The sequence below is a fragment of the Haliotis rufescens genome, unplaced genomic scaffold (assembly GCF_023055435.1).
Source record: "Haliotis rufescens isolate VD_foot unplaced genomic scaffold, xgHalRufe1.0.p SCAF_9, whole genome shotgun sequence".
Taxonomy (NCBI): Eukaryota; Metazoa; Mollusca; class Gastropoda; order Lepetellida; family Haliotidae; genus Haliotis; species Haliotis rufescens.
In genome coordinates, this window is record NW_025964383.1 from 26,814,122 (window position 1) to 26,827,855 (window position 13,734).

Sequence of the window (13,734 nt, forward strand, 5' to 3'; positions counted from 1 at the left end):
TACGTATTACAAAGTCTGGCCTCTCTTGAGACTTGTCTTCACCATTGCATACATTTGCAGATTATAGGAAATTATTATTAAACATAAATTCAAAATTGGCAAAACTATGTTTTTTTTAAAAAGAATATAAAATCTGAATTCAGTAATATTAATATCAAACATATATGTAGGATGCTGTTGGATGAGTCATGCACGTCAAAGTTGACGTTGGTCGCTAATAATAAACACTGCGAGACCTGAGGGAGTCAGCACGTGCGGCTGTTTCCCTAATTAACACCATTTCAGTAGCAGTAAGCAGGCTAAATTTAAATACTGTGTCTATTCTGATAAGAAATATAATAGAAGATCAGGCTGTCCATTTCCGATTTTTTTTCACTTAATCAAAGTTTTGTTTCAAATAAAGAAATCAACATCTTCAATGGGTGCAAGGCTCTTGGACGTCATTAAAATTCTCATAAGTCAAGCGTGCGCATGTCGCAAGCCCTAATATTCCCCAGGATTCACAAATATTACGTTGAAAGATGACACAAACAAGTACTAGATGTGTTTCAGTGGGGCACGGGAAGATTGTAAATCCAGGACTCTTTAATCCGGACAATTGTACTGGTAACTGTCCGGTTTAACGGGGTTAAGTTGTATTAAATTGGTGTTCTTGTAACTCATCCTCGATTACCGAGGGTAAAATATATCTATATTTAATCATGATATACTCTGGATCTAATATCTGCCATATTTTCGACTGTACCTTTAACCCCCCCCCCCCCCCTCCCCCACTCGCACATGTGTAGAGTGTAACAAAATTAAATAGCATCGTGTAATTTGAATCTGTGTCAAAACGAAACTATGTTAGCGAATTGTTTAACGCCGCACTCAGCAATATTCCAGCTATATGACGGCGGTCTGTAAATAATCGAATCTGGATCAGACAATCCAGTGATTGACATCATGAGCATCGATCCACGCAATTGGGATATGATGACATGCATCAACCAAGTCAGCGAGCCTGACCACACGATCCCGTTAGTCGCCTCTTACGACAAGCATGGGATGCTGAAGACCAATTCTTACCCTGAATCTCCGAGGGACGGTACATGCAATGAAGGTAGACAAACTACATGTTATTTGTCCTAAATTAACATTGCAGGAAAGGTCATAGACACATGCACCACTTACACAATACATAATGCAGCACCACTAAAACGTCATACTGTTCCTGATTAAAGTCTGCTTGAACCTTTCCAACTCTGAGACTAACACATTACAGAGTCGATAGATCACGTTGAATAAGAACACTAGCCTCCCCATGGGTGAAAAAAGGAGAAGCAAAAGTACAACTTCCAAGTAAATAAATTTCTTTGACGTCGGTATCGTTTTTTAAAAACTTTTTTTCTAAAGCAACTACGAGTTAACTGCCTTCAGAGCACTTGCCGGTCCTAACACGTGTAACATTAAACAAAATACTCATCAAATAACAAGCGAATTGTTCAGAAGTTTCTCGCTGATGTTCAATATCAGCATCGGAATCAACGAGAGTGGGCAGGTGTTACGCTTCTTCCCGAGGCAAGCGTGTCCACTATCCGATGTCCACATCTTGGGTCGACCCTGGCGCCCCCTCGCGTAACTCACGAGTTGTGCCCCTTGTAATGAAACGCGATATCCAATCAGATCGCTGTACTTATCTCGTACAGCTTCATAGAAATGGCGACTACAATAGGCGACAATCTAGTCGATCAGATTACAAAATCATTCGCAATTTCATCCCTGACACAAAAACATATTTAGCACAGTAAAGTGGGCTTGATGTGGCAAGGGTGAAACAATACTTTGATAAAAAGGTTAGTGGACGCTTTTGATGGATTTTATGCCGCATTGAACAGCATGTTGGTTTTTCACAGCGTGTCGGGAGGAAAGCCGAATGTCTTAGACGTTTACCACGAGCACGGCATGGTTGTGAAAACCTTGAAACATAATCAGGGGGAATGTTGGAGTCGAACCTACGAGCACAGATTTCTGCCTCAGTGAACTGCGGCGCCATACACGAATGGGCCACCCGAGCCCCGGATTCTTTGGCAGCGTAATACTTACAATAGGGGGAATTCGTAGCTGTGTATCTGCGACCCGACGTCTCGGCGCAGCTTTATCTGAGACTAACAAACACAAACGTAATAAGGGCTACATATGACGTTTTCAGAAAGATCCAAGCAATACAGCTCAAACGCCTTATCCTCAGCGTCATGGCCTTGTCCGCTAATGGTTGATTTTAATAACCTTAAATGGTTTGCAATAATTTTGACAAATATAAGTTATCTGAGACTAACAAACACAAACGTAATAAGAGTTAAATGTGACGTTTTCAGAAAGATCCAAGCAAAACAGCTCAAACGCCTGATCCTTGGCGTCATGGCCTTGTCTGCTAATGGTTGATTTTAATAACCTCAAATGGTTTGCAATAATTTTGACAAATATAGGTTTAGGCCACATTTTTTTAATTTGGTTCGACCTTTTTCGAGTTATTTCAAGTCCGGAATTTGCACATTCTGAAGAAACCCGTAATGATCAAGGACATATGACATTATCTCTACCGATCATCAATGTTTCTGTTTAGTAAGTGTAAACTCAGTTTGAAAACGTTTGGGAAATCTTGCTTACCTAATCGATTTTTCATAAAAGTGATTAGAAAGAAAAACAGTTACATACGTAACCTTACAAATTCTGAGTCAATTATGACAATATATCAAACCATTAAAGCCAGCTCAGCTCTAGATTCAACAACACAGGTAGATCGGGGAATATAAAATGTCTCTACTGAGAATGAGTATCGTGGTACTGTTAACGACTTTCAGGGCAGATCAGTACATTGAAATACCGTTAATCCGGACATTGATATTGTGCAGGTTTAAAATTACCTGATAAAAAAATAATAATGGAATCATCTTCTTTGTAGCTGTTCAGTACAGACATCTTTCGGAAATCGGATGTCCGGTTTAACGGGGTCCAGATTGACAGGGTTACAGTGTTCCGAGAAAATGAGCGAAGTGTGGGCAGTTAAATGCCAATGGCAACACACTTTCTGTCCCATTCCTGAGTTTTCAAGGTGGACAACATAAACTTGACAACGTCTCTCCTTGGCATACTGAGCGCGACGCCCTTGATATACTGCCCCTCCGTCGCCTTGACCCGCTTACCTGAAAATATAGGATATCATTTATAATATTCTGGTTAATTTGTAGAGAGTGTCAGTACTGTACTGATGTTGTGAATGTTAAGTCTGTGCTGATGTTGTGTTTTCTGTCTGTGCTGATGTTGTGTTTTCGGTCCTGAACCAGGAGTGAGTGAGTGAGTTTGATTTTAAACCGCTTTTAGCAATATTCCAGCAATATCACGGCGGGGGACACCGGAAATGGGCTTCACACATTGTACCCATGTCGGGAATCGTTGACAAGAATCATAATCAGTGAGAATCTGGGATTCGAACCCAAGATCATATGATGCACACCATGTGACAATCATTTTTGCATAGCGTATAGCGGAGTCTCTCCACCTGAACAATATAAACTAGGGGTTGATAGTGTGAGCACTGTATCACGGCGTCAGGGTACGATGAAACACAAACCCTGCCAGGTTACTGATGGCCCTCCTGTCGGTAGTGGCCATTCTGTCCCCAAGTGGGTCTCCTCTTCTCACAAACAAAAAGTGATACGGACCTATTCTACACCGATATCAGATCCGTGTAGAGAATAGGTCTTCAGCAACCCATGCTTGCTGTAAAAGGCGACTTTGCTTGTCGTAAGACGCGACTAACAGGATCGTGTGATCAAGCTCGCTTGGTTGATGCGTGTCATCGTATCCCAATTGCGTATGTCATGATGTCAATTACTGGATTGTCTGGTCCAAGCTCGATTGTTTCCAGAACGCCGTCATATAGCTGAGTGCGGCGTCAAACAACAAACAAAACAAACAAATCTTCAGCAAAATCCCCATATGCTTAAAAAAAGTGAATGTTGACGCTTACGACTCCGGAGTCGCTGCTACCGTTGCAGACATCTGAGATGACGCTACTGCAGTAGACTATGACGTCAGTTACAAATATGCAAATATTAAAGAAAGGAAACGAAGCGTTCACGATTGAGAAAATATGATTTATATAATCAGTGGTTACAATTATGGAATGACGTGTCAGTAATAACACGAATGTGGTCATGGGCCTCATTACGGACCTGTGGTTAATGTAAAATAGTCCCTTTAAATTTAACTAGTCTCGGACTAACGGACAAGCAGTTGTGTCTATCTCGCTTAAGAAAAAGATCGCTTAGAGCTTTCCGTTCGTCACCACTCGCCCCTTTCCGTAACCTGCAAGAAGACTCGTCCCACTATCGATGAATGTTATGTGCGAAAATACGACAAATCAATCAGAATGCGCGTATGATTTCAAGTTCTTCGTCAAAGAATCCCTCAGAAATACTTTTTGATTTTACATATGTCTTGCATCTAAAAATATACCCAAGACACAGTTAAATGTGTCCAATCATACTGTATAATTCCGCATGTCCCGATGTGCTTTTAATTGCATCTGAAATATATATAATATATGGGGAAATATATGTGAACCATTACGCAACGAGTTGACAATTGTTTTAGGTATGCCCGTTTGCGCTCAGACGGAACCCGGTCGCAAAAATGGCCATGAGATGGGCACGAGTCGCTGGTCTCGGAATAACACGAGTTGGTCACGAATGGTATATTTCTAGGTTCAGCAGGAGTGACGATAATTGCCGAGTTAACGCCCTGTTGTTCTTTGCAACAAATATTCAAAATGGTCAGTAATTATCCTAAATAAAATAATTATGTTTTGAACGCATCTAAAATTGTTATGGATGCCTTGGCTTTCCATCGGCATCATAACACTATACATTTGTTTTTGTTGTTGTTTAACGCCGCACTCAGCAATATTCCAGCTATATGACGGCGGTCTGTAAATAATCGAGTCTTGACCAGACAATCCAATGCTTGACATCATGAGCATCAATCCACATAATTGGGATACGATGACATGCATCAACCAAGTCAGCGAGCCTGACCACCCGATCCCGTTAGTCGCCTTTTACGACAAGCATAGTCGCCTTTTACGGCAAGCATGGGTTGCTGAAGACCTATTCTACCCCGGATCTTCACGGGTCATTCACAGTAATGACATTCCTGAAGACATACACAAGAATAAACATGTCACCACATTTGGGGTTAGAGGGAATATACTCGAGTCTAGTGTTCCCCTACGTACTAGTGGCAGCGATGATCCCAAACGGGGAAACGATGGTGACACTCGCTTTGAAGCAGCTATAGGAAGGGAGATAACCCTGGAAGCTCTACTCTAAACGGCGACCTGGCAATAGCTATGTCAATCTCATGACCAGTGAAGGGTTTTGTTTTGTTTTGTTTCTTGTTTTACGCCGCACTCGGAAATATTCAAGCTATATGACGTCGGTCTGTAAATAATCGAGTCTGGACCAGACAGTCCAGTGATTGATATCATGAGCACCGGTCCCATGTAGTCAGGGGAATGGTGACACACATGTCAGCGCGCCTTACCACCGATCTATTTAGTTGCCTCTTACAACAAACCTGACCGGACTTGTTGGGAAGTTATTCTAACCGTGAATCTCTACTTTTTGTGTGGGGTTTGCTCGTCACGCCAAAGATTCGGGTTCGATTCCCACATGGGTACAATGTGTGAAGCCCATTTCTGGTGTCCAGATATTGCTGGAATATTGCTAAAAGCAGCGTAAAACCAAACTCACTCCCCGAACAGAGGGGATAGGATAATAGACAGTGTGTGCATGTTGGTGATATTAGGCACACATGTGTTTTCTTGTTTGTTTGTTGTTTAACGCCGCACTCAGCAATATTCCAGCTATATGACGGCGGTCTGTAAATATAAAGGTTTGGACCAGACAATCCAGTGAATGATATCCTAAGCATCGATCCATCGAAACATTCAACCAAGTCAGCGAGTCTGACCACCCGATCCCGTAAGTCGCCTCTTACGACAAGCATAGTCACCTTTTACGGCAAGAATGGGTTGCTGAATACCTATTCTACCCCGGATCTTCACGGGTCCCAGTAATGAGATGTCCTCAGAGCTTTGTATTTAGAACCAAAATATGAGGACATCCCATTAAGTGTCACGTCAGGCTGACCTTTCGTGAACTTTGACCTACCAATGGAACGACTGACAAGAAGTCGACCTTATCCAATCAAAAGGTAGGTTTCTCGTGCTTTACGGCACTAGCCTTAAACTGGCGACTGAGTTTCGAAACTCATTTTTGCAAATTCTCGATAAAAAGATTAAAACCAAACTAAAGGAATTTTTGGAATGACTAATAGATGGTCTACATTTATGGTCTAGATTGTGTGGATTCAGTCGTACATCCCGTAACTGTCGTTCGGAATACCCCTTGGTTGCATTTTTAGAAAACACATTCTGCCTGTCATTTGCCTGATCTGGTAAGCGACGCTCTGATTGGTCGGATGACAGGTCGTTTTGACGTGATGGGATGTCCTTCGATCTTTGTTTAGCGGTTGCGAGAACTAAGATCTGACTTTAATGCGATTGTATGTATGTAACATCGTTTTGCTCTGACCACACTCTTCAAGTGCTGGGACAAAATGAAGCTAGCCGCATCGTGAAATATTTTTGTGAAACATTACACTAACATTACACTAACATCACACTAACATCACACTAACATTACACTAACATCACATTAACATCACACTAACATTACACTAACATCACACTAACATCACACTAACATCACACAAACATCACACAAATATCACACTAACATCACACTAACATCACACTCACATTACACTAACATCACACTAACATCACACTAACATTACACTAACATCACATTAACATCACACTAACATCACACTAACATCACACAAACATCACACTAACATCACACTGACATCACATTAACATCACACTAACATCACACTAACATTACACTAACATCACACTAACATCACACTCACATTACACTAACATCACACTAACATTACACTAACATCACACTAACATTACACTAACATTACACTAACATCACACTAACATTACACTTATACGGGGGCTGTCGGGTAGCCTAGTGGTTAAAGCGTTCGCTCGTCACGCCGAAGACCCGGGTTCGATTCCCGACATGGGTACAATGTGTGAAGCCCATTTCTGGTGTCCCCCGCCGTGATATTGCTGGAATATTGCTAAAAGCGGCGTAAAACCATACTCACTCACTCACTCACTACACTTATACGCACAAGTAACCACTTGGGAGAACTTTGGGTCAGAACAGTCCCAAAGTATGAACAACGGTTGTCATGTCACGTTGCTATAGTTACCTGTGGATGGTCCAGTGGAAAGCCCTGGGGCTCTAACGAAGGTGTAGTTGATGTTGCTGCAGTGATGTCGCGCGTAGTCTTCCATGGCAGCCATGTCGGACAGGACGTTCCCGAGGAACAGCGGCCGGGAGAACCATTCTATCACCTTTGGGCTGCCGGGGGTATCTGGAATATATCACACGAGTGCAGGGTGAGGGCTCGACCAGTTAATAATCCCGAGGAAGTGGGGCTGTGTGTCTCGAGGTTTTCCCGCTATTGCTTCAAGGCCAACAATTGTATTGTCTGAAAGGAGCCGACATATGTTTAGTGAGTGAGTGAGTTGGGTTTAACGCCGCTTTTACCAGTATTCCAGTTATATCGCGGCGTGTCAGCTTGATGTGGGAGGAAAGCCCGAAGTGATGCAGGTCTCCGACATATGTTTAACGAGAAAACGGTTATGAGTGTGAGTGAGTATGGTTTTACGCCGCTTTTTGCACTATTCCAGCAATGGCGCGGCGGGGGACACCAGAAAATGGGCTTCACACATTGTTCGAGTGTTCCCATGTGGGGATTCGAACCCGGGTCTTCGGTGTGACTAGTGAAGGCTTTAACTACGTATACTAGGCCACCACCCCCCCCCCCCCCCCCCCATTTTATGCCTCAAAGTGAGATTTACCAATCAGTGAGCAGATCTACTGACCCCATATGAGCCTGTACACCGTCAGTAAAACTCCAAGATGGTTGTTACTGACCTAATATGAGACCGAAAACCGTCAGTAGCAGCCATTTTGGATTTTGCAACACCCGCCTCACATATTTCACATGGAAATTCTGGTACGCTGTTTTGTGTTTTAATATCATTAATTTTGATGTGCAAGAACGTTAATGTTTTTTGGGGTCACGTTTGTGACTTTAATAAAGATTATATAAAGTTAAACTTATCAACAAGGTTTGGCCTCTGAGGTTTGAAGAGTAGTCTCCCTTTGACCCTTAACGTCTTAGGTTGTAAGTGTTAAGTTTTGGGTTTTAAGTTTTGACATGATATGTGCGACAAAGATACCAAATATTGTGAACTTTCCGGCATAATAAATTCGTTATGGTGCCTTTACTTGCCGTATAAGGTGTCATATTAGGTTAACAGAAAAATATTGGGCTAACCTAATACGACACCATAACTAATAATATACTTTTCGTCCAATATTTTCTCGAAAAAACAAATTCCAGGGAAAATATTACGATTTCAAACGCAAATCACTTCGCGAAATAGTTACATTCAAACTGTTTCGGCGTTTCTCTAAATAGTTAAGTGAAATAAACGCGGTCGGGTTCGATCCCCGACCGCGTCATACCAAAGACGTTAAAAGATGGTTCTTGTTGTTACGCTGTCTGGCGCTCGGCATTAAGGGGCTAAAACAAGGACTGGTCGGCTCGGAGTCGGTATACTGTGTCTGAGTGGGGTATCCATGTTAAAACTGCGGCATGGTATCTCTCTCTCTCTCTCTCTCTCTCTCTCTCACACACACACGCATGCATGCAGGTCGCTATATAAGTGTAATATTCTTGGACGCGACATAAAACGCCATTTCACCTCACCTCACCTCACAGTATAGGTGTATTTACCGATAGACCTTCAAGCGTAATATTTACTATACTGCAAAATGCGTCATAAACGAACAAAATAAAATTGTCTGAATTATCGAACGGTCTTTGAGTTGTGTTCTTGAAACCAAATATGACGGACGGAAGAACAGCCCCAGCTCTTCTCGTGAAAATAATTGTCTTGGAGCGGAGACAGAAACCTATTCTGTCTCAACCAACTATCTCAGCCTCCCCTTAGAATATGTAATAGTCGGACCTTATTTGTTGTTCAATGGACGTTTACAGAATCTAATTACATAGTACCAGATGGCACGGAGCTGGCTGCACATACCGGCTAATGCCAGGTGCTCGATAACAGAACTCGCATGCGCTAATAACAACGAACATTTGACCACGTGGTGTGAATGAGGGATATCACTGAACTGACCAGTACCTCCATAGCCATGTATGGTCATGACGATGGACTGAATAGTGTAGAGGCATTCGGCACCACTCGCACCTTTCCGTAACCTGCAAGAAGACTCGTCCCCCTTTCATGAATGTTATGTGCGAAAATACGACAAACCAATCAGAATGCGCGTATGATTTCAAGTTCTTCGTCAAAGAATCCCTCAGAAATACTTTTTGATTTAAATTTAGATATGTCTTGCATCTAAAAATATTGCCAAGACACAGTTAAATGTGTTCAATCATACTGTATAATTCCGCATGTCCCGATGTGCTTTAAATTGCTTTTGAAATATATAAAATTATAATATATGGGGAAATATATGTCAACGAATTGACAATTGTCTTAGGTATGCCCGTTTGCGCTCAGACGGAACCCGGTCGCAAAAATGGCCATGAGAGGGGCACGAGTCGCTCTTCGGCTTGTCCCGGAATAACACGAGTTGGTCACGAACGAGTGTAGAGGCTACTCTCGGCTACTCTCGGAGAGCAATCGGAAAACCAACGGGCTCCTGAATAACAGCGCGGTTAATAACACGGTGCTGATAAGATAGAGCTGTGGACTTCTGTACGTGTCCCCTGTTGAATTATCAGCAATCCCGTCATTCCTTGGGGAAATTAATTCAGTACAAAATATCCACATGTCACAAGCAAGAAAGTATTGGTATGGTCACAAAAGATATGATACATGATAAACACATGATATAATTATGAATTAGTTAGACGGGGTAATAAATAGATAATTAACTGATTGTATTTCCGTATAAAAAATATCAGAGATAAGGAATAAAAAATGCATTAGGCGAGTCTTGTGCGAGATTTTCTTAATGAATGAATTTAATGATACTGAAACACACAAATGTAATACTCGCCTGATGTCATTCTAAAAAGATAATCGATGTTTGAGACGTAATTTCAATCAACTGATTTCCTTTACAAACCCCGAATGAATGCAGTCTTTGAGTGAACCGCCCTATTTACAATGATATTATAGGGCTAAATGATATAATTATTCATGTTTGTCTACAGAAACAGAGACCATCGGTATATGGTCTCTGACAGAAGCAACCACTAATCTGGTCCTGCAGACATGTATACAAAAGCAAATCAGCATCGGGGGTGTGGTATTTTTTAAATTTTAGAGTCGAGAAAGATATTGTGTAATATAAGATTTCATAGACTAAAGTCTACTAGTCATCGTGGAAGTCGTGATGTCGCAGTCATACAGCTGGAATATTGCCGACGACGGCGTTTATAGTGACCTCACCCGAATGTCTCCTGAAATCAAATATATCAACACAGGTCGACAAGCCTTTGAGTTTTAAACTGTCATCGACTCGGTTGATATTCTACGTGATATCAGAAGACACTCGGGTGAGATACTATGTATCATTCAGAATCATTTCCCCGACATTTTCAGTTTGCACACAGTAATAACCAAGGCCCCCTTCCACAAAGCGACAGTCGTAAGTCTACGTTTAAGCATAGGAGTTACGATCACCTTGGCGGCACGGACCCAGTACCCATTCATCACCACTCGTCCCTTTCCGTAACCTGAAAGAAGATCGCTATTCGGCATGTCCCGGAATAACACGAGTTGGTCACGAATGCCCAGTACCTTGAGAGTAGAATTACCAGCAGTGGTAGAGTTTAGTGATGTCATTTGATTGTGATGTCATGGTAAACGAAAACGCAACTGCGGAAATTGTCGCGATATCTCAACCAAGCAGTAAGTGCTGTGGATGCCAGTTTAGGATGATAAGTAACATCACAGAGAGCTAATAAAAGTGTATATTTCTTACATGTTGTGCACCACGAATCTACACAGACGAAGCGATGTACCCCGGCAGCTGTCATGGCGGCGGCGACAGTTTTCATGGAGTGTGAGTACAGCGTGCACGGTTGGTGGGAGAATAGACTTGCCCGGGCTCCTAGACACGACAGAACAGCCGAAGAACCACGCAGACGTTTTGCCAAGTCATCAGGTTTGAAGATGTTTACTCTCTCCACCTGGAAAAATAAATGCAAAAATATAAACAGATGTAACACCCAATATCTAAAATGCAGTAATTTACTGAAGCTGGTAGCTATTCAGAATCTTGAAAGATAAAAAGCAAACAGATTGAAACACACACGAGGGAGTGAGTTCAGTTTTATGCCGCTTCGAACAGTATAGTCAAATCACGACATTGTCAGCTGCATGTGGAATAGAAGCCTGTTACAGGTCTTAGATGGTACCACTTTGGTGAAAGCCACGAGCACATGTACAGGTGTGGTGCTGTCTGTACATATGCAGCCTGTACATATGGTACACACCAACAACACGTAAATTAACAATGACCTGTCATTGACCGGTAAGACGGAACCCGGTCGCAAAAATGGCCATGAGATGGGCACGAGTCGCTATTTGGCTTATAATATCCCCAAGACACACTTAAATGTGTTCAATCATACTGTATAATTTCTCATATCCCGATGTGCTTTAAATTGCATCTGAAATATATATAATACGCCGTCGGGGTGCGATGACATGCACTCTGTTACCTAGTCAACAAGATCGACTCCCTGATTCATTTAGTTGCTTTTCACCACCAGCAGAAAAATATTATGTTTCTGGGGAGCTTTCCCCCTCCGACCCCCCCCCCTCCATACACACACACACACACACACACACACACACACACACACACCTACACAGCTCGTCTACGGTCATTTTATGAACGCTTCATTCAATAAAGGGACTCGCATTGAATTGGTGGGAAATCGAATACTTGCATATATCAGTTATAAAACGAATCAGCGACGTATCAATGCAATGCTGGGAGATGAGAGAAACATATATCTCTCTTTCAGTATGACCAACAGGAATAGTTTATAGGGTCACAGGGGCAGATCTAGCATTTTTAAAGAGGGAGGGGTTCAAAATATCAAAATGCTCTAGCAGATATTTGTATATACTGCCTATAACATACAGTAACTACATAACTACATTTGGTTTTCAAAGAAAAGAAAGGTGTGTGTGTGTGGGGTGGTTTGTGGTGGTGGGGGCAGGACCCTGGACCTCCCCTCTGGATCCGCCTTTGGGTAATTTACTCCAAATAATACACCCTACCACCTTCAATATATATACATGCTCTTACCTATTATACATTATCGGCATGGAAGAATGCCTTTTGATATAAAACAGAATTTGTTCTTACCATGTCCATGCAAATCATTCAACAAAGAAATAGATGTACATCACAGATCAAATCCGTCTCTTTGCTGTGACATTGAAATCTCGACTTCCGCAAGGTCAAGGTGACCTTGCGCACCTACCGTGAGTTTGTCGTTAGCGAGGGCTATCTTGTCCGGGGATCTGGCGAGCGCCTGGACCGCGTATCCCTGTAATAACGCTTCTTGTATAAGTTCCAGTCCGGAGGGGCCCGTAGCGCCCAAAATCGATAACCTTCCATCGTCAGTTGAGACATGGCTTGACGATTCCCGGACCAGTGGTTTAGCTAGACAGCAATGTTTAATGGCATAAACATGGCGAGTGACTAGTCGTGAAGGCATTGCCTGTGCTGCCTCGTACGCGCATTCACCCAGATCGAAGTGCCGAATGCATTCCCTGGCCGTTACGAGAATGCGGGAAGCCCATTAAGCATAAAGCTAACGGTGATCAATTGCAGCTGCAAATGGTTATTGTTATGGTGCGTGTATGGTGTAAGGGAGGTCACTCCTGTTAGTTAAGCAAAATTCCTTGAGGTGAAATGGGGCGTATCGATGCTTTAAACAGTATTGCAACGTGCATACATCTCTCTCTCTCTCTCTCTCTCTCTCTCTCTCTCTCTCCCTCTCTCTCTCGCGTAGATCGATACATTTCATGTCAGTCACTAGATTGTCCGGTCCAGACTAGATTATTTTCAATAATGTATAACAATATGTTGACATATAATAGTCATATAAAAGTGGACAACTATGACTTCTAACGAGTAAAGGATGACATTTATGATATATGTATCCATTCTCTGACAACTGAGGGGGAGAGCGTGGGTGTGATGTGTAGGGTGTACTCCGGAAATAGAGTATAAAACAACGGTGAGTTGGTGCGATCTGCCGATCAGTTCACTTCCATTCTACCGAATTGATGCAATATTAAATGAAATTTTGCATAAAATTAATAACATACATTACAAACATACATCCAGATATACAATGAAGACCTTGTACAATCAGGTAGGGGAATAATAGGTTGAACTTGCGTAATGCAGTACGGATTACAGTTTCAGGTGTACGTGCTCGCGTCATGTCTTATGAAACTCATTGTGT

The 13,734-nt window shown here is 42.2% G+C and overlaps 1 protein-coding gene across 1 annotated transcript; it reads right to left on the reverse strand.

Moving 5' to 3' along the window:
* Positions 1-1,008: 1,008 nt before the first annotated feature.
* LOC124130952 (uncharacterized protein At2g34460, chloroplastic-like) lies at positions 1,009-13,116 on the reverse strand. Its single transcript, XM_046494007.2, has 4 exons — positions 12,742-13,116; positions 11,226-11,433; positions 7,399-7,563; positions 1,009-3,185 (listed from the first exon to the last, which is right to left on the reverse strand). The coding sequence occupies exons 1-4, from the start codon at positions 12,976-12,978 to the stop codon at positions 3,046-3,048; spliced, it is 750 nt and encodes a 249-aa protein (XP_046349963.2). The 5' UTR covers positions 12,979-13,116; the 3' UTR covers positions 1,009-3,045.
* Positions 13,117-13,734: the final 618 nt, after the last annotated feature.

Excerpts from the sequence above, each read along its gene's own strand:
- LOC124130952 (XM_046494007.2), bottom strand. The coding sequence starts at position 12,978 with ATGCCTTCACGACTAGTCACTCGCCATGTTTATGCCATTAAACATTGC. Across the intron at positions 7,564-11,225 it reads AGATTCGTGGTGCACAACAT|ATACCCCCGGCAGCCCAAAG; the intron begins GTAAGAAATATA and ends GATATATTCCAG. Across the intron at positions 3,186-7,398 it reads TTCCACTGGACCATCCACAG|GTAAGCGGGTCAAGGCGACG; the intron begins GTAACTATAGCA and ends CTATATTTTCAG.